We start from the raw sequence: 21,165 nt of genomic DNA on the forward strand, positions 1-21,165 counted from the left end.
CTCAACCTTGCATCCCCAAATGTTGTTGGACTTCAACTCTCATAATCCCCAACCAAAGGCCGCTGGGGCTGGGTATTATGGGAGTTGAAGTCCAATAACATCTTGGGACCCAGTGTTGTGAATCCCTATTCTAGACCAGCCCACTGCCCAGTGCAAGAATCTCTTACAACACCCCTGGTGGCTGTCCAGCCTTGGTTTGAAAACCTCCAGCGACGGAGAGCCCACCGCTGCACAAGGCCAACTGTTTCACTGTCAGATTCTTCCTAATGTGTGGTCTAAATCTGCTTCCTTGCCATTTCAACCCCTTGGTTCTAGTCCTGCCATCAGCAGCAACTGAGAACAAGTCCACCCCTTCTTCTGTGTGACAGCCCTGCAGATATTTGAAGATGGCCATCATATTTCATAAGAACCCAAGAACAGCCCTGCTGGCATCCTGTTTCACACAGTGGCCCACCAGATGCCTCTGGGGTGCCCACAGGCAAGAGCTGAGGGCATGCCCTCTCTCCTGCTGTTGCTCTCCTGCAACTCGTATTGAGAGGCATCTTGCCTATCTCCCCTTAGTCTTCTCTTCTACAGGATAAACATACCAATTCCTCACAGGACTTGGTTTCCAGACCCTTCACTATTTCTCTGTTATTACTGCAGCTGTCTGGTCTGTAGGGCAGCCAGGTTGCAACTCAGACTCTATACCTTTCAGTTTTCTGGAGGACCACCAACAGGAGCCATGACTCCTGCTCATTCCACCCGTATCCTAGAGTCTTCTGCACCCCTCTCCTCCCTGCTGCAAAAGTTAGGGCTCTAACCAAGCAGTCCTATACTCTAGCTAGGCCAGGGTCCTGCTTACACGGCTTAATGTAGTTGCGATCCTACAGCACAAGATGGGAAGGGAAGAGAAGAGGAGAGGAGAGAAGAAAAAAGAGGAGAGAAGAAAAAAGAGGAGAGAAGAAAAGAGGAGAGAAGAAAAGAGGAGAGAGAGGAGAGAAGAGAAGCGTGACAACAAAAACCCTGCCAGCCACCTCCCCAGCATCCCAGGCAGTACCGGCAGCATGTGAGGGCCAGGCATGGAAGGAGCCAATCCACACATCACCATAGGGACTCGCCCCCCTCCCCCCATGTTGTCAACAAATCAGACTCATACACTACTAATGCAGAAATGCCAGCACACCATTCCACTGCTGTAGTGGAGCAGTTCTACCAGTGTAGTGGAGAAGGTGGAGGCATATTTTGAGTTCTGCCAGTGGAAGGGGGGCTAACGCTAAATCCTATGCCACTCAAGCTAGTTTTTTAAGGCAGTGGTTCCCAACCTGGGGTCCTCCAGATGTTGCTGAACTACAACTCCCAGCATCCCCAGCCACAATAAATTGTAGTTAGGGATGCTGGGAGTTGTAGTTCAGCAACATCTGGAGGACCCCAGGTTGGGAACCACTGCTTCAAAGCATAGTATTGGAATATAGGAAGCTGCCTTATACTGAGTCAGACCATTGGTCCATCTAGCTCAGTATTGTCTGCACAGACTGGCAGCAGCTTCTTCAAGGTTGCAGGCAGGAGTCTGCAACTCTATCTCAGCCCTATCTTGGAGATGCCAGGGAGGGAACTTGGAATCTAGATGCTCTTCCCAGAGTGGCCCCATCCCCAAAGGGGAATACTCAGTTGCAGGGGAGTAACAGCAGGAGAGAGGGCATGCCCTCAACTCCTGCCTGTGGCTTCCAGCCGCATCTGGTGGGCCACTGTGTGAAACAGGATGATGGACTAGATGGGCCTTAGGCCTCATCCAGCAGGGCTGTTCTTATGTTCTTAAATATTTTACAGTGCTCATACACGTCTCCCATTCAAATACAAACCAGGGTGGGCCCTGCTTAGCAAAGGGGACTATGCATGCTTGCTACCACAAGATGTGCTGTACAGCAGGCAGGGAGCTGGATGGAAAACAGAACAGAAAGGTCGAAACCCAGCAACTATTTCTGCTTGGAATCTTGTCACCTCTTCTCTCCCTCTCACCTTTTCTCTGCCAGGAGTTTCTCCTCTAGCAGCTGGTGCATTTTCTCCTCAATCTGATGCAAGTTGCTTTGCAGACCCCCAGCAGCATCTGGTTGTTCACTAGGGCTGGTTGGAGGCTGCAGCTGACTCTCATTCTCTTCCAGCATTTCCAGAGTTCGTTGCTTTTCCAGAGAAAGTTCCTGAAGGCCACACAATCAGGTGTAAGCAGCCGTCAAATTTCCTTCCTCCCGCTCCCATGTCCCCATTATGGTTGGTTACCATTTAAGTAAGTTTACTTCAAGCAAACATTTTGTTCACATCATTGCAGTATCTGAAGTAGGGTTGCCACATTTTTCCTTACAGGGCTCCTATGTCTTTCTAGCACATGCCTATCAGGCAAAAACTCAGAAGTTAATATTTCTCCATCACTGAATCTCCATACTGGAAAATTCTGTACCTGCTGAGCTTCTGCCATGCCATTAATGCTGCACAAGGGCCTTGCCAGAAAAATGTTGCTATCTATTGTAATTATATGTATTTATTTATTAGGTTTTTATACCACCTCACCAGATAGCCCTAGGCAGTTCACAAACATAAAAACAGATTAAAAACAAATAACTTATTAAACTAAAATTAAAACCAGTTTAAAATCATTTCAGTAATCACTAAAGGCCACGCTAAAAACATGGTTTTTTAAGGGCTCTTTTAAAGGCTGCTAAAATTCTTAAGCCTCTAATAAACCACCCCAAGCCATTTGGAAGGGCAGTATAAAAATTAAACAAACAAACAATATCCATTAGAGAGCATTCCAGAGCCCAGGAGCAGCTACAAAGGCCTGATCCTGAGCCACCACCAGGAGGCTTTTCACACAGGGCTTTTATTGTGAATCCACTCCTGATTGGAATGTGCCAGTCCACATATTAGCTGGATTTACCCCAACATTTCTGCAGGCTATCAGGGACCAAAATAGACAGGACTTTGATTTTCCCCAAATGGAGGTTGCGTATTCTGGCTTAGCCTGGTTTTTTAAAATCCTCTAGTTTCAGAGGCTTTTAAAAAATAACCCAGGCCTTATGTTATGCCCCGCAGTTTTCTCTGTTATGTTTGTGTTGGCCAAGCCAGTAAATCCGTGTTTTTCAAAACTCAATGAAGGGGAGTTTGACAGCTGTTTTGGTATGGTCTGCTCTAAGCAATTTGCAATTGCAAGTGTTGCGGGGGGCACTGGCAATACAACACTGCATTGGCAGAAACTGGAACAGGGACTGGGTGTGTGGGGGGGGGAAGGGGGCATGGCCACCTAGGGTGGTTTTTTGTTTTACTTTTAAAGCCGCCGCTGAGCAGTGGTGGCAGCACAGGATGGCGGTAAGAGCAGCTCTCCCGCCTCCCAAACGATGAAGAGAATCTGCTCTGGGGCAGGGCCAGGGGCCAGGGTGGCTGGGGCAGGCAGCGCACTGGCGGATGCCATGGCAGGGCAGCAGCAGACCGACACGGAGTCTCTAGAGCAGGCCTGCTCAACTTCGGCCCTCCTGCAGATGTTGGCCTACAATTCCCATAATCCCTGGCTATTGGCCACTGTGGCTGGGGATTATGGGAGTTGTAGTTCAAAAACAGCTGGGGGGGCTAAGTTGAGCAGGCCTACTCTAGAGCATCCTCCACTGCGGCCGCCAGCCACTGACTGTCTGGGAGGGAGGAGCTGAGAGCTCCCGTCCTCAGCCCTGTCTGCCTCCAAATCAGGCAGATGGGCCAATTTCAGGCTTCTGTGCACGCACACACATATACAGGAGCCTGAGACAGACAGGGCCGAGGAAGCGAGTTCTTCACCCGCCTGCCCTCCCGGCTCCTCCCTCCCAGACAGTCAGTGGCCGGCGTCAGGGGGTGAGTGCTCTAGAGACTCCTATGAGTCAGTCTCTCTGGCACTACCCTGACTCACCAGCATACCGCCTGCCCCAGCCAGCCCTGCCCCAGAGCAGATTCCCTTTGTCGTTTGGGAGGCGGGAGAGCGGCTCTCGCCGCCATCCCGCTCTGCTGCCCAGTAGCAGTTTTAAATGTTTGGTTTTTTTAAATTATTTGTAAAAATGGGACAAAGAGAGTTCATTAGGCAGGGGCGTATCTAGGGGTAGGGCAGGCAGGGCACGTGCCCCGGGCACCACTTGAAGGGGGGCAGCATTTTGTAAAATTAATTTTTAAAAAAAAAATGGCTGCCAAAAACAAAATGGCCACCGTGCATGCTCAAATGGCCTCTGTGAGGCTCTAGGTCATGCCAGGCTTTCCCGAGGCCATTTGAGCATGCGTGGTGGCCATTTTGTTTTCAGTGGCCTTTAAAAAAAAAAAGATTATTTTTAAAAACGGCCACTGCACATGCTTAAATGGTCCCTGCGAGGCCAGCGGGGTGAGGGGGAATCTTTGCAAACCCCCCCCCCCGGGCCTTTAGGAAGCCCCCCAAAGGAGCTACGGGTAAAAATAATAATAATGAAAATATAAGACACTGTACACATATTCAGATTGGCACTATGTACAGAGAATCAGGGCTTGTGAATACTGAGCTGACGCTTAAGAGCTAGGATTGTATTCATTTGCTCTTACTTTGCTTCTTGTGATAAGTGAGTTAAATGTGATGTCTTGCTAATATGGCTATTAATGGTGAGTTTGTCTTTGAATCAGTGTGAAACCCTTAATATTAAGGCCCACTGGGAGTTTCTTGCTCTCTTTCTCTCATTTTAACTGTCTTTCTGAAAGACTAGAATATATTCCAAGCAGTGACACAGTTTACTCTGCATATCCTTTAATTATTTACAGAGTATCTGGGGAAAGTCAAATTCTCCATTGATTTTTAAAACTTATGTAATGGTGATGCTACAATGCATAGTAGAGAATTAGACAGGCACTTCTGTTTAGTTTTCCAAGTACATCTCCACATAGTATTTGGGTATTTCATGAGCTCCCACATACTGAAATTTGTAGTTTTCCAGCATTTTTTGGTCTGGCTAAGTCCACTGCTAAATAGTTTTTGAAATATTAAAAGATTAAGGAGCTTGACTTGTATTTTTGAGCTGATATTATGGTAAAGTTATCTGAAAGATGGGTGTCAGATGCTTGGACAGGGGGCGCAATTTCAGTGTTTGCCCTAGGCGTTATTTTCCCTAGATACGCCTCTGTCATTAGGGGTGGGTGTGTGTGTGGGGGGGGGTAAACATTATGTGATGAAAGCAGTGACTCACAAAGGCAAGGGTTAAGTGTCCTGCTTTTTGATCCAGCAGTTTTGCAACCTGTTATGCTGGTCTTGCGCTCTTGGCTGTCAAACTATTTTTAAAAAGCTCTCTCCCCTCTTCTTCTGTGCTGTGATTTGTGATTGGTTGGAGGGAAAACCCAGACCAGGGAGGTGCGAACACACAGGAAAAAGATCTGCCAAGGAGTGCGGGGAGAAGCCAACAGCTATGTGGATGGTCGTTTTAATCCCCCCACGTAAACATCTTTTGAATCTGCTGTGAAGCAGATTCGCTCTTAAGATACCCTGAGGCATAAAGCCATGCATGAAAAACCTCCAGGTGAGCTGGCAGCAACCTGACACAGACCTCTCCTGATGAGCTTAATGTGAGGTGGGGAACATACTGAAGAAGGCGCTCTCCCAGGTAACCTGGTCCTATCATGCAGGAAATGTATCATGGAACAAACCCAAATGCAAGTAACAATTTTAAGAGTGGATTTATTATATATTAAAATATCAACTGGATGGGGGCGGGTTACCTTAACAGTAAAAGGAGTGCTCAAAAAGAGAGGGATGTCGAATCTCCCCCACCTTTTTCTTCTCTCAGTCTTGTGCTGCAGCTCCTTTTCTCCATTCCCAGCTTATTTTTGATATTGGAACTGGACGCTGGTAAGAGAGGCTGGAGCAACCAACTGCAGGGAGATAAATTACGGGAGTGGGGAGGCTTCAGCACCCCTCTGTGTTCTGGCTTCAGCACAATTCTCTGTGTTCTCCTTTTATTATTAAAAAGAGAACCAGCCAAGGCAGTCACTTGAATGGAGCTCTGTCATATCTAATTTGGCCATAAGAATAGCAAAAATGCTTATGGTTGCTAACTTTTTTCTGGAAGGGCTCTTGGACCTTAAAAAAAGAAAATACACAAAAAGCAGCAATCACACACATGAACCCCTTCCCCCAAAGTTGATGCCATGATGGGAAACACTTCAGCTGGCTGTTAAAGGCAAAGGAGCTCTGCAAGAAAAGAAGCTATTAATCCTACGGACATGCCGGTCTTGCTTAAAAGAAAGCATGGGGAAATGACGGACTCTGAAAAAATAATGTCAAAATCTATGTATATTGCACAGAGTAAAAGTCCTTGAAACCACTTCCCCAGAACCTTCTGCTATAAACAGCAGCATTGTGGTACTGGGGAAACCCTTTCTTGTATACTTAGTAGTGCCACAGATTTTAGTTCTCATTCTATAGACAGAAGCTCATTCTCCTAACAATTTCCATGGAAACAGATACTGCAACCAGGTCTTGAAGGCTGTCATCTGGGGGAGAAAAACCAGGTACCTACTTCCAGAGTCTTCTGCAATGTCTCTGTCAGGCTTCGGAGCCCTTTCTTCTCTTCCTCCACACCTTTGAGGGACTGGGCTGTCATTTCCAGCTCTCTGTGAGATAACCATGTAAACATGGTAAAGAATGTAGACTCAAACTCTTATGTTTACAACAGTCTTATTGAAATTGCCACCTCTCTTCTGTCAGGACTGCTGTGCCTGTAACACTTGCATAGCATTGTCATAAATCTGTTAGCTTGGCTAACCCAACAGGATTTACAACCCCCTTCAGCATTCCCCCTGTGAGTAAACAGAAAGTAGCAGTGAAGCTGCACGAAGGAAAATAAAAGGCTCACAAAGAAAATAGTAAATGAATTAAGTCCCCTGAACTGAACTAGGTAGCCCTCTCTAACAATAACTGAGTAATAACTGAAAAGAAAACACAGAGCAAGGAATGAAAAGAACAAAGGACACCAGAACAAGGAATTAACAGAACAAAGCAGGAAAGCACAAACAAGGGCAAACTGGAAATCGGAAAAGTTGGGAATTCAAAATAGCACATGGTCTGTGGTCAGCAAAAGTTGCCAACAGCATCTGAGCAATTCACAGCCTGCTAAATGTATATGGCTCAAGAGAACCAGCAGCCAATCAGGCTTCCCTGAGTCAGCACTTCTGCTTCCTCTCTTGTGATCTCCTGCGCCTGCGTGACTCCCACTGAGCTTTCCTCTTGAGACTTCTTCTCAAGACAGGTGAAATCCCAGCCTCCTCCTCATCAGGAATCATGTCTGGCAGCTGTTCTGAATCCTCAGCTCCAGAGTCTTGTTTCTCTGCCAAATCCTGTTGCTGTGCCTCTGAGCCCTCACTAGCAGGCGAATCATCCTGTTCCTGCTCTGACTCTTCTGAGCCATGACAGGCATGCAGAACTGCAACATAATGTTAGAGAGCTCAGGAGGGGAGATTTCTTCATCTGCCCCAGCTGTAGTGGAAGTGCACAGGGAAGGGAGCACACTGCTCATTAAGGTTGTCTGGATACATGGAGTTAAAGTTCCAGATAAAGTAGTAGATTTAGGAAATCTATCGGGGAGATAGAGAAGACCTATGCAGGAAGTGGGGAAGGGAGAAGGAGGAAGTCTGTCTCCCAGGTGAGGGAATGAAACCAGAGACTATCAGTCTAACAAAGGGGAACTAAGAGTAGAGAAAGCACAGGAGTTTTTCACACCCAGCTTTTAGTTCGCATCTCCTCCAGAATGGAGGGGGTGCATTCACATATCAGGCAAATTCTCCCCAAAGTCCCTGCGAGCTATCGGGGAGCACTTCATGTACAATTTGGGTGGTTGTTTTTAATTGTGCGTTAGAGTATAACCTGATTTATATCCGGGGGTGGGGACCACTTTTTATGTTGGGTTTTGGGGGCAACTTTAAACTCTCAGTAAAGCCTCTCAGTAAATCCATGGTAAAGCCCACTGTCTGGGAAAGCTTATGATCAGAGAGGGAATGCCCTTACTGGCTCTCTCTGCCCTGCTAGTCAGTAGGGTGGCTGGTGCTAAGAGTCAAAGCCATGCAGGAGCTGCATCTCCAACAGAAATGCAGCTCCTGTATGGCATCTGAAGTACATATGCATCTGTACTGCATCCTGTACTGCATCTGAAGGCTGTACTGCATCAAATGAAAAGATCATCTTGTTTCTTCATGGTGGCAGACTAGATTCCTCTGGGAAGCTCAATAACACAAGGTGCAATTTCTACGACTAATTTAACATTTTTTATGTACGCTTCTACGGCGGCCAGAATTATATATGCACAGAAATGGAAGAGTAATGAACTGCCTTTAAAAGAAGACTGGCTGATAAAAATTTTGGAATATACGGAGATGGCAAAACTTACAGCACTAATAAGAGACCAAAACTTGGAATGTTTTAAAGAAGATTGGAAACCATTCTTGTATCTAAAGAACTATTTTCCTACTATGGACTTTACAGCAGGGTTTGAAATTTAGTAAAAAACTGCAGGTTGGGTAGATTAACTGTGTTTGTAAAGGTTTAAATTTATGCTTTGATTTATTATGATAGCAAGGGTAAACTTTATAGTTGATGATTCACGAAGAGATGTGTGTGGGAAGTCCACCTTTGTGTATTTGTAATGAATGACAATATTACTATTGTTAAAATCAATAAAAATTGAATTTGGAAAAAGAAAAAAAAGATGCCTCTGGGAAACTCAGCAACAGGAGGAGACGGCAAATAACCCTTTTCCCTTTGCTTCTGCACAACTGCCGCTGAACCAAGGCATAGCAGATGACTAGTAGCCACTGATAGGCTTCTAATTCATGAATGTGTCTAATCTACTTTTACAGTTATCTAGATTAGTGGCCATCACCACATCTTCTGGAAGTGAATTCCATAGTTCTGGTGTTCATGAGAGAGGAGAAAAAAACCTTCTCTACACCATGTATGTCACCTTAAGTGACATAGCAGGGAAATGCTTGACTAACAAGCAGAAGGTTGCCAGTTCGAATCCCTGTTGTTATGTTTCCCAGACTATGGGAAAGTCCTATATCGGACAGCAGCAATATAGGAAGATACTGAAAGGCATCATCTCATATTGCATGGGAGGAGGCAATGGTAAACCCCTCCTGTATTCTACCGAGAAAACCACAGGGCTCTGTGGGCGCCAGGAGTCGAAATCAACTTGACGGCACACTTTACCTTTACACCATGCATCGCTTTATAAGCCTCTGCCATATCCCCCCTTAGTTGCCTTTCCCCCCTCACTTAAGCCACAAACACTTTAGCCTTTCCTCATAGAGAAGGTGATCCAGCCCCCTGATGGTTTTGGAGGAATTCTCCAATACCTCTCCGGGCTCTGCCAGAACTCCACAGCCCACTGATGCTGAATTGCATTTAGCAGGAAGGCAGGAGAGGGCCTTTTCTGCAACCATGTGCAGGCTGGGGCACTCCCTTCCCTGATGGCTTGTCACTGTGCAAAGACATTTTTTCACCACCAGGCTTCTAATCAATGATAAAAATGTTATCGTCCCAATTGGTTTTATGCCATTTCTCTAGCCTTGTTCACACACACAAGTGCAAAGGATACACAGATACAGCAATTCATATATTAGGTTGAATATACACTTCCCATGTATACCATGCATTTGAGGGGTCTGTAAAAGGTAAAGGTGTGCCGCTGAGCCAGTGTTGACTCCTGGCGCCCACAGAGCCCTGTGGTTTTCTTTGGTAGAATACAGGAGGGGTTTACCATTGCCATCTCCCACACAAATTGAGATGATGCCTTTCAGCATCTTCCTCTAATGCTGATGGTGTTTCCCATAGTCTGCAAAACATACCAGCGGGGATTCGAACCGGCAACCTCTTGCTCCCTAGGCAAGTTACTTCCCCACTGTGCCATTAGGTGGCTGAGGGGTCTGTAACCAGGTTCATTTTTTTTTAAATGAATGCAGAAACAATCAAGGACAAGTATGAGTGTATAGACATCTAATGTCTGAATGACATCTAATGTCTATGGCCACCAGAATTTTTGAATCAGAATTTGGAAGTTTCAGTTGCAAAGTTCGGCCTAATACGGGCACCTCCATTTCAGTATCTGCTTAAGCCCTATTCAGACACTGGGCCGGTTCAGATGCTACTTTCAAAAGATGATTAGATTCCTTAACACACATTAACATGACCATCTGAATCAACTCCCTATGGATATTTCCCCACTTTTTAAAAACAACAACGTGATTTTAACCACTGCTGCTAGTCACCTTAGACATATTAACAGAAAGACGGAATATATTTTAAAATAAAATAAAATGCGCACAGTACAGAACACAGAGAGAGCAATGTGTAGTGTTGTATGAAACATAGAGAACTGCAAGCATAGTAGGGAATGCATTAACAAACTGAATACAAGGGTTGCAGGTGAGGGCTTGCTAGGGTGGCCACCACATGAGATGTCACCCTTGGCTGTCCCTGTTTCTCCTGGCCCTCCCCGGCACAGAGCTGGAACACACTACCGTTTAATCTGCTCTTGCTCCACCCGCAGATCTTGCACCACTTCCTCAAACTGCTGCTTCTCTGCCTCCAGCACTTGGTTGAGGCGCTCCAGAGCCTAAAGGGACAGGATACAAAATGTATTGAAATTCCATAGAGCTAGAGTTGCTCTATGGAAACACTTATCTTTATTTCATTTGATGAAAATCTTTATACGCCACCTTTCATTGGGAAAGGTTCAAGGTGGCTTTCAATCACAACATTTAAAGCCACCCATCATCAACAAAACAAAAAAACAGAAACAGAAAAACAACCCCAACAGTAAAAATGCAGACCCTGTGAAGTGACCCCAAAGGCCCTCTCAAAAAGCCCTGTCTTAGAGCATGTGCCAGGAAGCCAGCAGTGAAGCAGAGATGCAAACCTCTTTGGGGAAGGCACCGAGCCAGTCTGTTCAGGAAGAGACGGTCCTTAGGATGTAGCGTATGTCGGCTTTGTGCACTGTACTACATTTAATGTATACACACATTTCTACTTCCTTTGATAACGGGGCTACTCTTTCATAAAATTCCTCCATAGAAAGCACTTCTGTGGGGAACATAATTGTATGCATTTGCTATTTATTTAAAATGGCCCGCCTGCTGTGCAGTAGAGGTGGGCAGAAGAAAGATTGTATGTTCACAAGGAGCCTTCAGTGTTCCTGCAGTGAAGACATTTTCTTGTGAAGACCCCTTGCTAACTGGGCAAAGAGGCACCTTTTTAACATGGCAATTCTCTTTATTTAGCAGGGGGAGAGCAACTCCAGTGGCTGCTGCTGGTGTCTATAATGTTTCTTTTTAAATTGTGAGCCCTTTGGGGACAGGGATCCATCTTATTTATTTATTATTTCTCTATGTAAACGGCTTTGGAGAAAAGTGGTATGTGGTTGTTGTTGTTCTTGCACAGCCACGCGGGCACAGAGGGGGAGGGGGAGTAAGGTCCGCTTCCCTCCCCTTGCTGCAAGAGACCTTCCCACTTACAGAAGTGGGTTCCTGTGGGCCACACAGCCCTTCTTCTGCCCATCTACGGCTGCACAGCATGTGGGCCAATATTTTTAGACCACTTACAAAATATTTTTAGACCAATTTACAAAATGCATGCCAAACAGTATGAAATAAAAACAACAAAACAATAAAAATAAAGTAACAAATGCAGTACAACTAGACATAGGCAGATTAGTGACCAGATGCCTTTGGGAAGCCCATAAGCTAAGTAGGAGATGTATTGTAGGCAGATAGGCTTCTTGCACTGTTGCTTCCCAGCAACTCATATTCAGGCTAATCATACCGGCTGACATCCTCACTAAAGGAGCATTGGAGCAATGAGAGAAGCACCAGTGTAACAAGTGTTTTTGAAGTGTTTCAGACTAACGCTACCTTGGTGCTAGAGTGCATGTGAGGGAAGTTTCCTTCCTTTCCCTTTCTCCCTTTCCTCTGAAATTTTGTGTCACCCAAAAATATGTCCCTGAAGGCTGCACAACCCTCAGGAACATATTTTCAGGTGGCACAGAGCACTTACTAGGGAAGGGGAGGTCACTGAAAGCTGACCTCACCACTTAGCCAGGAGGGGAACTGAGTTCGTTGAGGTTTTCAGGAGCACCAGTGCTGCTCCTGTTGCTCCAGGGCTTTGTTAGTCAGGATGTCAGCCACTGCCCCCAATACTGGAGGGAGCATATAGTGATCATGATTAGTAGTCATTCAAAGTCTTGTCCTCCATGAATTTGTTTAAGTGAGATCCAGCGTGGTGCAGTGGTTAGAGTGCTGGACTAGGACCGGGGAGACCCGAGTTTAAATCCCCATTCAGCCATGATACTAGCTGGGTGACTCTGGGCCAGTCACTTCTATCTCAACCTAACCTACTTCACAGGGTTGTTGTGAGGAGAAAAGTATGTAGTACACCACTCTGGGCTCCTTGGAGGAAGAGTGGGATAGAAAATGTAAAAATAAATAAATAATAAATAATAATTTTGTTTGAGGCCATCTAAGCATCAAACTACATGTTATATTAAGCACATGCTTAATGCTATTGGGTTTTTCCCCAGAGCTCAGCCCTGGAGAGGAAATGTATGTCTGGTCTGAATGTAGGGTAGCTCCACTGGATGGAGCCATCCAAAATGGCTCCACTGGTCTAAAAATATTAGACCAGTCTTCACCCTAACAATAGATGATTATGACCAGACCCAAGGAACGCCTCGTGCAAATGGGCAATGGATTCACATTGCATAGCTCTACCTCAAATGATGCTATCATATGTTAATCAGCATGGTATTAGTTTCCATACATTTCTTCAACTCTCCAATCCCTTCACTCTGAACTTCTGAAGGGGAAAATGCAGCGGTGCAGTTCAGTTACATACAATGGGTGTCTTGCCATTATGCATTCCTTCAGTAAATACATTATATATAAAATGAGAAGAACCTCTCTCTGCTCTCTCTGCAGACACAGCTCCTCTGTCTCCTCCATCAGTTTATCTGCAAACACACACAGAAAAGTGATAGCAGTTTCCATGCAAAGGGCTGCTTAAGGCCATAGAACACAAGCTACATGGACTTTGAAACTGGTATTGTATTGTGTTGATTTGAAAGTTTGCTATTATAAGATGGCTGTAATGGCCAACATCCAGTGCAACGTAATGCAGGTGGTGACGATCTGCTTGTGTTGCTGCAGGCTCGCAGTGAACCATGGGCAGTCTTGCACTTTTGGACAGCACACACCCACACTCCGGAAGTGCTAGTTACATGCTGCTTGATCCTCAGTGGCATGTTTTGGAACCTGTAGAAGCACAAGTGGATCAGTACCTCCTGTTACACTGTGCTGGAAGTTGGCCAATGTGCTTTATCTGCCTTCTGCCAAATTAAATTATCACTTTTAACAATGGGTAGCTCTACTTCTATTGCCTTTCTTTCAAGGGGCTTAACATGCACTAATATGGTTACAACCCCCAGCATCAGCATCACCACCCTAACTGAAGAAAATAAAAGTATATAGTCCTGTGCAAACAGATGTGTAGACTGGACCAGGTATGACAGGTCAATAGCAAAGCAGTGGAGCAGGCTAGTCCCTCACTAGAATAGGCTGCAAGTTTCATAATAAATTGGTGCTGGGGGGGGGGGGGGAGGACTACATCTTGCAAAACAAACATGGAGTTTCCAACCGTAATGTGATTGTGGGGCTGGCATGGCATTTGTAGGAGAGAATGGGGGAGTGGGGAGAGGTGGCTAACCTTTTCAACACCCACCAATTCTAGCCTGTATATCCCCCCCCCCACTGTTTTTAATGGCTAACATCCTATGTTGTGGTCCTCCAAGGTTAGAGACCTGCTGGGACTGCTGCAAAACACAAAAGGCAGCCCAAAGGTGTTGCACAAGAGGGGAGTTGCATACTCACTTAAAATAGTGTCCATGCTGTTGTGCAAGATAACTGCCATTGGATGCATGGATACGGTTTCAAGTCGTTGTGAAACTGTCCTGTTGCACAACACCATCAGGGCTCCCTTTCACATTGCACAGGAGTCTCAGTTGGTCCCCAATGCTGTGCAGAATATCAGCCACTATTTTTTCCCCTGCCAGACTCCAAGACTAGAAAATGAGATGCAAGAAAAAATTCCCCAGGGGACGGGGAGGACATTTGCAGGGGAGAATTGATAGGCACAAGGAGGGTTAAACTCCTAGCCCACAATTCCCTCCTGAAAATGCTCTCTGCTGCAGGGGACCTTAGTCACAAGCAGCATATCTTTGAATCTATCATCATTCCTGAGGTACTCATTAGCTCTGCTCTATTTTTGTCTGCCATAATAGCTTAATATAAACACTGCTGAATTGGGGTCATTGGTTGGAAGGCCTTAGAGGTGCATAGAATTCTCCTTCTCAATCAGAGGTCTAGAAAGAAAGGAGGCCGCTGCTGAAAATGTTGTGCTGCCATACAGCGACTAATCATTACGTGCGAAAGGGATGGGAAAACAGAGATGATCATAATATTAGTGATGCTGAAACATAATTCACTGATAATGAGCAGCTGTTGAGTCCAACCTAAATACTCCTGTTTCTCCTTGGCAAGCTGGAGTCCCTGCGCTTCAAGGGTCTCAATCATAGCTTCTCCCAGCTGAGCATTTCTCCAGGTCCTTAAAAAAAAAATTAAAATTTTATTTTAATAAATTAAAATATGTATTTCATTTATATCCTGCTCCCATTTAATCTTCCTGCCATTTATTCATTTGTATCCTCCCACCATTTTATCCACACAAAAATCTTGTGAGGGAAGTTGTGCTGAGAGAGGGCATGCAGCCCCAACTCTCCCTGTGAGCTTCATGGCTGTGTGGGAATTTCAGCCCAGGTCTCCTTGGTCCTAGTCTAACCACTACACACCACAGCCCTTTAAAGAGAGGCTTACCGTCTTCCCCCTGTAGCTGTGAAAGTAGGGGAAAAAAAATTTTTTAAAGGCAGAGAGAGAAAAGGTTGTTCTGTGAAAACATAATGAACAATGATTGATGGCAACCCTGCCTGCTCTCATATTATTAACCTGTACAGATAGGGTAGGAAATAATGGAAATCAATGACCAGCACTGCCATAGACTAGGGAACTCGTTTCTCTCCAGAGAACAAAAGGGCAATAAAAATGTGGTGCCTAAGTAATTCATAGTGTCCCTTTAATTCTCTCCTTCAATTTACTGGGCCATCCTGTGCTTTTTTGGCTCATGCAGTTCCAGACCTGGCCTTGCCGACACAAATCATAATCCACTCTCCTTCGCAGGGACCCTCTTGCTTGTCAAACCAATCCACTGAATATTATGACCAAATTGCTTTGGCTGCTTGCAAGGCTGCAGAGTGGATTTCTGAACCACAAAGTGGATGTGAGCCAGAACCCACTCACCACATTTTGGGGGCAGACCCCACATCAGACATATGGGCTATAGCTCAGTGGGAGAGTGCATGCTTTGCCTGCAGAACCAGGTTCAATTCCTGGCATCTCCAGGTAGGGCCAGGAAAGATCCCTGCCTGAAATCCTGGAAAGCCACTGCCAGGCAGTGCAGACAAAACGGAGCTAGATGAACCAATGTTCTAGTTTAGTACAACACAACTTCATATATTCAACCCATTTTCATTAGGCACCTCCAGATAGTTGATCATCTGCAAGGTCAGAGGCTCCTTCCATGATTCAGTTGCTGAATGAGGTGAGAGGGAAAGCCCTCTGACCCAGCTGCTGCTCACCACACGATCACGGAAGCCTCTGACTCTGTTTTTCCCCTTGCAGAGGATCAAATATTGGGAGTGCACACAGCTCCTGAACTAGTGTAGGAGATGTCTCCTACCCTAGTAATCATTGTGTGGACTCCCTATTGTGTAGGCACACGCAAAAGCTCCAAATTTGTCTGGGCATACTCAGGGTGGACATACCTTCTTTAAAACAAGGACTAGTGGGGAGAAGCATGTCTCCTAAGGGTTGGTGCTGTTGATGGGGTGTAGCACCAATGCCTAGTTGAATGTCATGTGTCTCCCCACTCAGCTGCTGTTCCCCTTGTTACAATACCCTGCTAACTGAGCAAAGAGGCACCTTTTAAAAGTGGTGATTCTCTTTTTTCAGCAGGGGGAGAGCAAACAGCCCTATTCACCCCCAGCATAGCATCCCTTCAGTGGCTGTTGCTGGTGTCTATCTTATGTTTCTTTTTTAGATCGTGAGCCCTTTGGGGATTGGGAGCCATTTAATAATCTAATCTAATCTAATCTAATCTAATCTAATCTAATCTAATCTAATCTAATCTAATCTAATATAATATAATATAATATAATATAATCCAATCCAATCTCTCTCTATCTCAACTGCTTTGGGAACTTCTGTTGAAAAGCAGTATATACATATTCATCATCATCATACCTCCCTTCCTCCCTTTCTTGATGGAGCTGGGTTGGGATTGGCACCATGTGCTAGACAGCGAGGGAGATCAGTCCCTCAGTAACTGCTTGCTGATCAGCACTGCTACAAATGGCCATTTGGCTAGTTTTGGTTCTGCTTAAGCTAAGCCACATTTTCCAAGATTTACAGGGATAGCTCTGCCGCCTCTGCGTCTCTCCCAAGCGAGCAGCTTGATTGCTGGAGCTATTCTTCAAAACTATTTTAAACTCCCCTGAGCAGTAAAGGTGCTCTTCGTTGATTTTGCCTTGCATCAGCAGGCGGTGGGTCAATGCAGGTGGTGGTGCAGATACATATGATTAGTGCAGCCTAGGTCAAACTGAACCAGGCTGTGGGCCTAGGGTGTCAGATGATGGGCCAATATGCAGCAATCCACTTGGCAACAGACGGAAGGCTGGAAGCCCAGTTTGCCTGATGGTATCTCTCATATTTAGGATATTTCCTGCATAAGTTCTACTGATGAGGTGAAGCGGAAATAGAAGTTGGTGCTGCCATGTCAGAAGTAGTTTAGTATCAGTGTATGATGCAGACAAGGAAGGACAGAAGCCAAGAACCAGAAACGAGTGTCAAGGCAGACCAAGGTCAAATCCAAATCCAAATCCAGCAAGCGAAGCAGAAAGCAGATCATTTCATGGAAGACTGGTGGCCAGTGATTACTTACCTGGAACTCAATCTCTGAACTGGGACAAGACAAACAAGTACAAAGCTAGGGCTGGCTTCCTGACTAATGAAGCACAAGTGCTACGTGAGATGTGCCAGGACTGCTGATGGGTTTGAGCACACAGGCAAGCGCTCAGTTGAGTGGACCTCTGGACAGTAGAAGGAAGCATGTGCCACCAAGCTCCCATGATAAAGGGTTCAGCAACTGAATCAGAGAGCAGAGGCTTTCTATAGGGCTTTGCTGTCTGTTCGTTTCCAAAGATGGGAAAACTTACAGGAGGAGATTCCAGGTCCTGGTCCTGGAAAAGGTGTGGTTGTTGCTATTCAGATAGGGCACAGAACAAAAGGGCTCTATTCTGCTGAATCCACATAATTAATTTTGGATTTGATCTTGATTGCATTCTAGGGTGTGTTCTCCCTGCTTCTCAGGGATACTCTTTGTCGTTTAAGACTTTTTTCGATGCGCCAGGGGCTCTAGCTTCATGAAGAATGTACAGAATTCAGTGTGGGTATGTCACCTTTTCCTAGGTAGCTTCTGCATCCGTTCAGATTGGCATGACAAAGCTGCCTGATCCAAAGAGAGGCCAGGCCAGCACTGCTTGTTGATGCCTTGCTCAGACTTGCTTCCATTGGAAGGCAGGGTTTCCCGAGAGGAGTGTTGGGGAAGCTGTCTGGCAACCATTCCAATGGACTCCAGAAAGCGGGCCATACCCTTAATGGAGCGACTGCCTATGTACTTACACTTTTCCAGACTCTTGTAGCATCTCCAACCACTGGGCCTGTTCATATTCTGATTCTGCTGCTAGGACAATGTTGCCCTAAAGAAATATCAAAAGTGACTGTGTGGAAAAAAATGGGTATGTAAATACACCCCATCAAGTAAACAACAACAACAGCCAATTTTGTTCCAGTATTTGTTCCTCATGAATGAAGAGAAGAGTATATAGAAGAGATATATGGGTATATCTGTACTACAAACCTATATCCATTTAATCCCAGTTTAACTCTCAGGGCTTCCCCAAGCATTTCATCCTGAGAACGGTAGTTCAGAGATTCCTAAAGGTCATTCTCACAACCAACCACAGCAGGAAAACCTGGGTAGAGAGGCTCGTGTGGAGTGAGGAAACCCAGATAGAGATGCTCATGCGGATCCTCAGGACCCACTCCTAACCAGCTGCTCCAGAGCAAGCCTACCCTGTTTTCTTATGGAAGTTAGAGGACAAAGCAAACCTGATCTCACCTCACCTCCCAGCCCTGATTGTATGTGAACAGCTCCCAGCAGACCGGCTCACTTGCAGCAATAGAGTACCGGTTATAGAGTGGCCAGGAAGTTGGGAGCTGCTGCATTGACACAGGCAGCCTTTCTGATGCCTGCACAATGCATTGTGGGATACTGGAGGACTTCCTCCTCCAGATCCCTGTACAGAGATTGCTGCGCCGATCATGTGGGCATGTGGTACACTGACATGTCCTTCATCGTGTAGGGGAAGGTAAGGTAGGTATAATCCTGCTTCCCCCCCCCCCCCCCGCCCGCCAGCCCTCCCTAGCTCCACGTATTTTGGTCATCTGAACTACCTTCTAGATTCCTGACACAACTACAATTCTCAAGCTACCCTGGAGAGGAAGAATGACTGTTACATCCTTAAAAGTCTGAATTGTCTAAATATACCCCATGAGTCCCAGGAATTGCTGACACCACTACTACTAGCTTTCTTATTGGGAATTATAATTACAGAATATGCAACTGGGTGGGCAGGCTATCAAGAAACAAATGGAAGCATGTTGGCAGAAAGAAAATGACTGGAACTCTGGCATTGCCACATGTCGAAGCTGTGTTTCTCTTGTAAAATAGTTTCCCTTCATTTAGGGATTTAGCAGCTTGCTGCCACATTAAATATGAATTAAGCTGAAAAGAAAAGATGCAGTTCACTTACATGAAATTCCTCATGAGAGATTTTCATTGCATATGGCATGTTGGGCTCTTCTTTGGCTTCTACAATGCAACCAGCAAGAGGGATGACACCCTGAGGATACACCAAAGATTAGATTTGATGGTATGAATCACCACTGGACGGAGGAATGATTCTGTTCTAACGGGTGTCTGTCATGTTGACTGCTGGTTCATTGCAGAGCTGGTGTAGTATAGTGGGTAAGAGTGTGAGTTGTGAGCCAGCAAAATCAAATCACTCCTCAGCCATGGACTACTACGTCTCAGTTTCAGCCAGGGGCATATCTAGGGGTAGGGCAGGCAGGGCACGTGCCCCGGGCACCACTTGAAGGGGGCGCCATTTTGTAAAATTAATTTTAAAAAAAAAAAAGGCTGCCAAAAACAAAATGGCCACCGTGCTTGCTCAAATGGCCTCTGTGAGGCTCTAGGTCATGCCAGGCTTTGCAGAGGCCATTTGAGCATGCACAGTGACCATTTTGTTTTCGATGGGCTTCTTAAAAAAAAAAAAGATTTTAAAAAACGGCCACTGCACATGCTCAAATGGTCCCTGCGAGGCCCTAGAGGCCAGCAGGGTGAGGGGGAATCTTTGCAAAAAAAACCCCAGCCTTTAGGAAGCCCCCCAAAGGGGCTACAGGTAAAAATAATAATAATAAAAATATAAGATAAGACACTGTACACATATTCAGATTGGCACTATGTACAGAGAATCAGGGCTTGTGAATACCGAGCTGACGCTTAAGAGCTAGGATTGTATTCATTTGCTCTTACTTTGCTTCTTGTGATAAGTGAGTTAAATGTGATGTCTTGCTAATATGGCTATTAATGGTGAGTTTGTCTTTGAATCAGTGTGAAACCCTTAATATTAAGGCCCACTGGGAGTTTCTTGCTCTCTTTCTCTCATTTTAACTGTCTTTCTGAAAGACTAGAATATATTCCAAGCAGTGACACAGTTTACTCTGCATATCCTTTCATTATTTACAGAGTATCTGGGAAAAGTCAAATTCTCCATTGATTTTTAAAACTTATGTAATGGTGATGCTACAATGCATAGTAGAGAATTAGACAGGCACTTCTGTTTAGTTTTCCAAGTACATCTCCACATAGTATTTGGGTATTTCATGAGCCCCCACATACTGAAATTTGTAGTTTTCCAGCATTTTTTGGTCTGGCTAAGTCCACTGCTAAATAGTTTTTGAAATATTAAAAGATTAACGAGCTTGACTTGTATTTTTCAGCTGATATTATGGTAAAGTTATCTGAAAGATGGGTGTCAGATGCTTGGACAGGGGGCGCAATTTCATTGTTTGCCCTAGGCGCTATTTTCCCTTGATACGCCTCTGGTTTCAGCCTCTTCCCACCCTTCTGAGTGAGGGCAAAAATACTGGCCTGCTTTCCAAGACTGTAAGGATTACTGAGACAGATAAGGGAAGCAATTGGTAAAGATTAATTAATCCGAGTTGTAGAAAAAATCCTGAGAAAATGTATGTTAAATGCTTAGAAGACTCAAAGTGCTATCATGATCACTGAGGTAGTTGGTCTCAATGAGCAACATCAGTGGGTAACCAGGAAAGTGCTATCTTGCTAAAAGGGCACCTATATCTGATATATGCCCCCAGTGTCAGCTCAACACCACTTTGCACCAGAGACCAACATACATAATGCCACTTCCCCACCCCACATTGGTGCTGCCTCCTGGTGGTGGCAAATGCAGCCCCAACCCACCTCCCAAACCCAGGCACTGTTCTGCAGAATGGGTTCTTATGTGCCTAGCAGGAGGCTGCCTGGGCTCTTCATGCTGCTGCCTCACTAGTAAGCCAGCTGCGGCAGCAGGAAAGTCCTGCTGCCGCCGCCACAGCTGGCTTAATAATGAGAGCCCATGCAGCTGCTCCGGCTTCTTCCGGAGGTGGTGTGCCATTTGCATGGTGAGCCCAGGGGGAAGAAGCCTGGAGTTGTTGCATGGGCTCTCGTTATTAAGAATGCTGTGGTGGCGGCAGCATTCTCCGGCCCCTGCTTCTACTGGATCTCCTTCCCATGCTTGGAAGAAAGAAGTAGGGATGTGCATGGAACCAGTTCAGAGGCCCTTTATGGGCCTCCGAACCAGTTTGAAGAACTGGCGGTTCCTC

The 21,165-nt window shown here is 45.6% G+C and overlaps 1 protein-coding gene across 1 annotated transcript in view; it reads right to left on the bottom strand.

The window, feature by feature from the left end:
* The window catches only part of PLEKHD1 (pleckstrin homology and coiled-coil domain containing D1), a 46,804-nt gene that overhangs the window by 11,102 nt on the left and 14,537 nt on the right, over window positions 1-21,165 (bottom strand). The window contains exons 3-9 of the mRNA XM_053290805.1: window positions 19,029-19,118; window positions 17,836-17,912; window positions 14,556-14,647; window positions 12,946-12,998; window positions 10,516-10,610; window positions 6,522-6,615; window positions 1,999-2,177 (exon numbers count right to left, since the gene is read on the bottom strand). Of these exons, the coding sequence (XP_053146780.1) occupies window positions 1,999-2,177; window positions 6,522-6,615; window positions 10,516-10,610; window positions 12,946-12,998; window positions 14,556-14,647; window positions 17,836-17,912; window positions 19,029-19,118 (680 nt within the window). The remainder of the gene's footprint in view (window positions 1-1,998; window positions 2,178-6,521; window positions 6,616-10,515; window positions 10,611-12,945; window positions 12,999-14,555; window positions 14,648-17,835; window positions 17,913-19,028; window positions 19,119-21,165) is intronic.

The sequence above is a fragment of the Hemicordylus capensis genome, chromosome 1 (assembly GCF_027244095.1).
Source record: "Hemicordylus capensis ecotype Gifberg chromosome 1, rHemCap1.1.pri, whole genome shotgun sequence".
NCBI lineage: Eukaryota > Metazoa > Chordata > Lepidosauria > Squamata > Cordylidae > Hemicordylus > Hemicordylus capensis.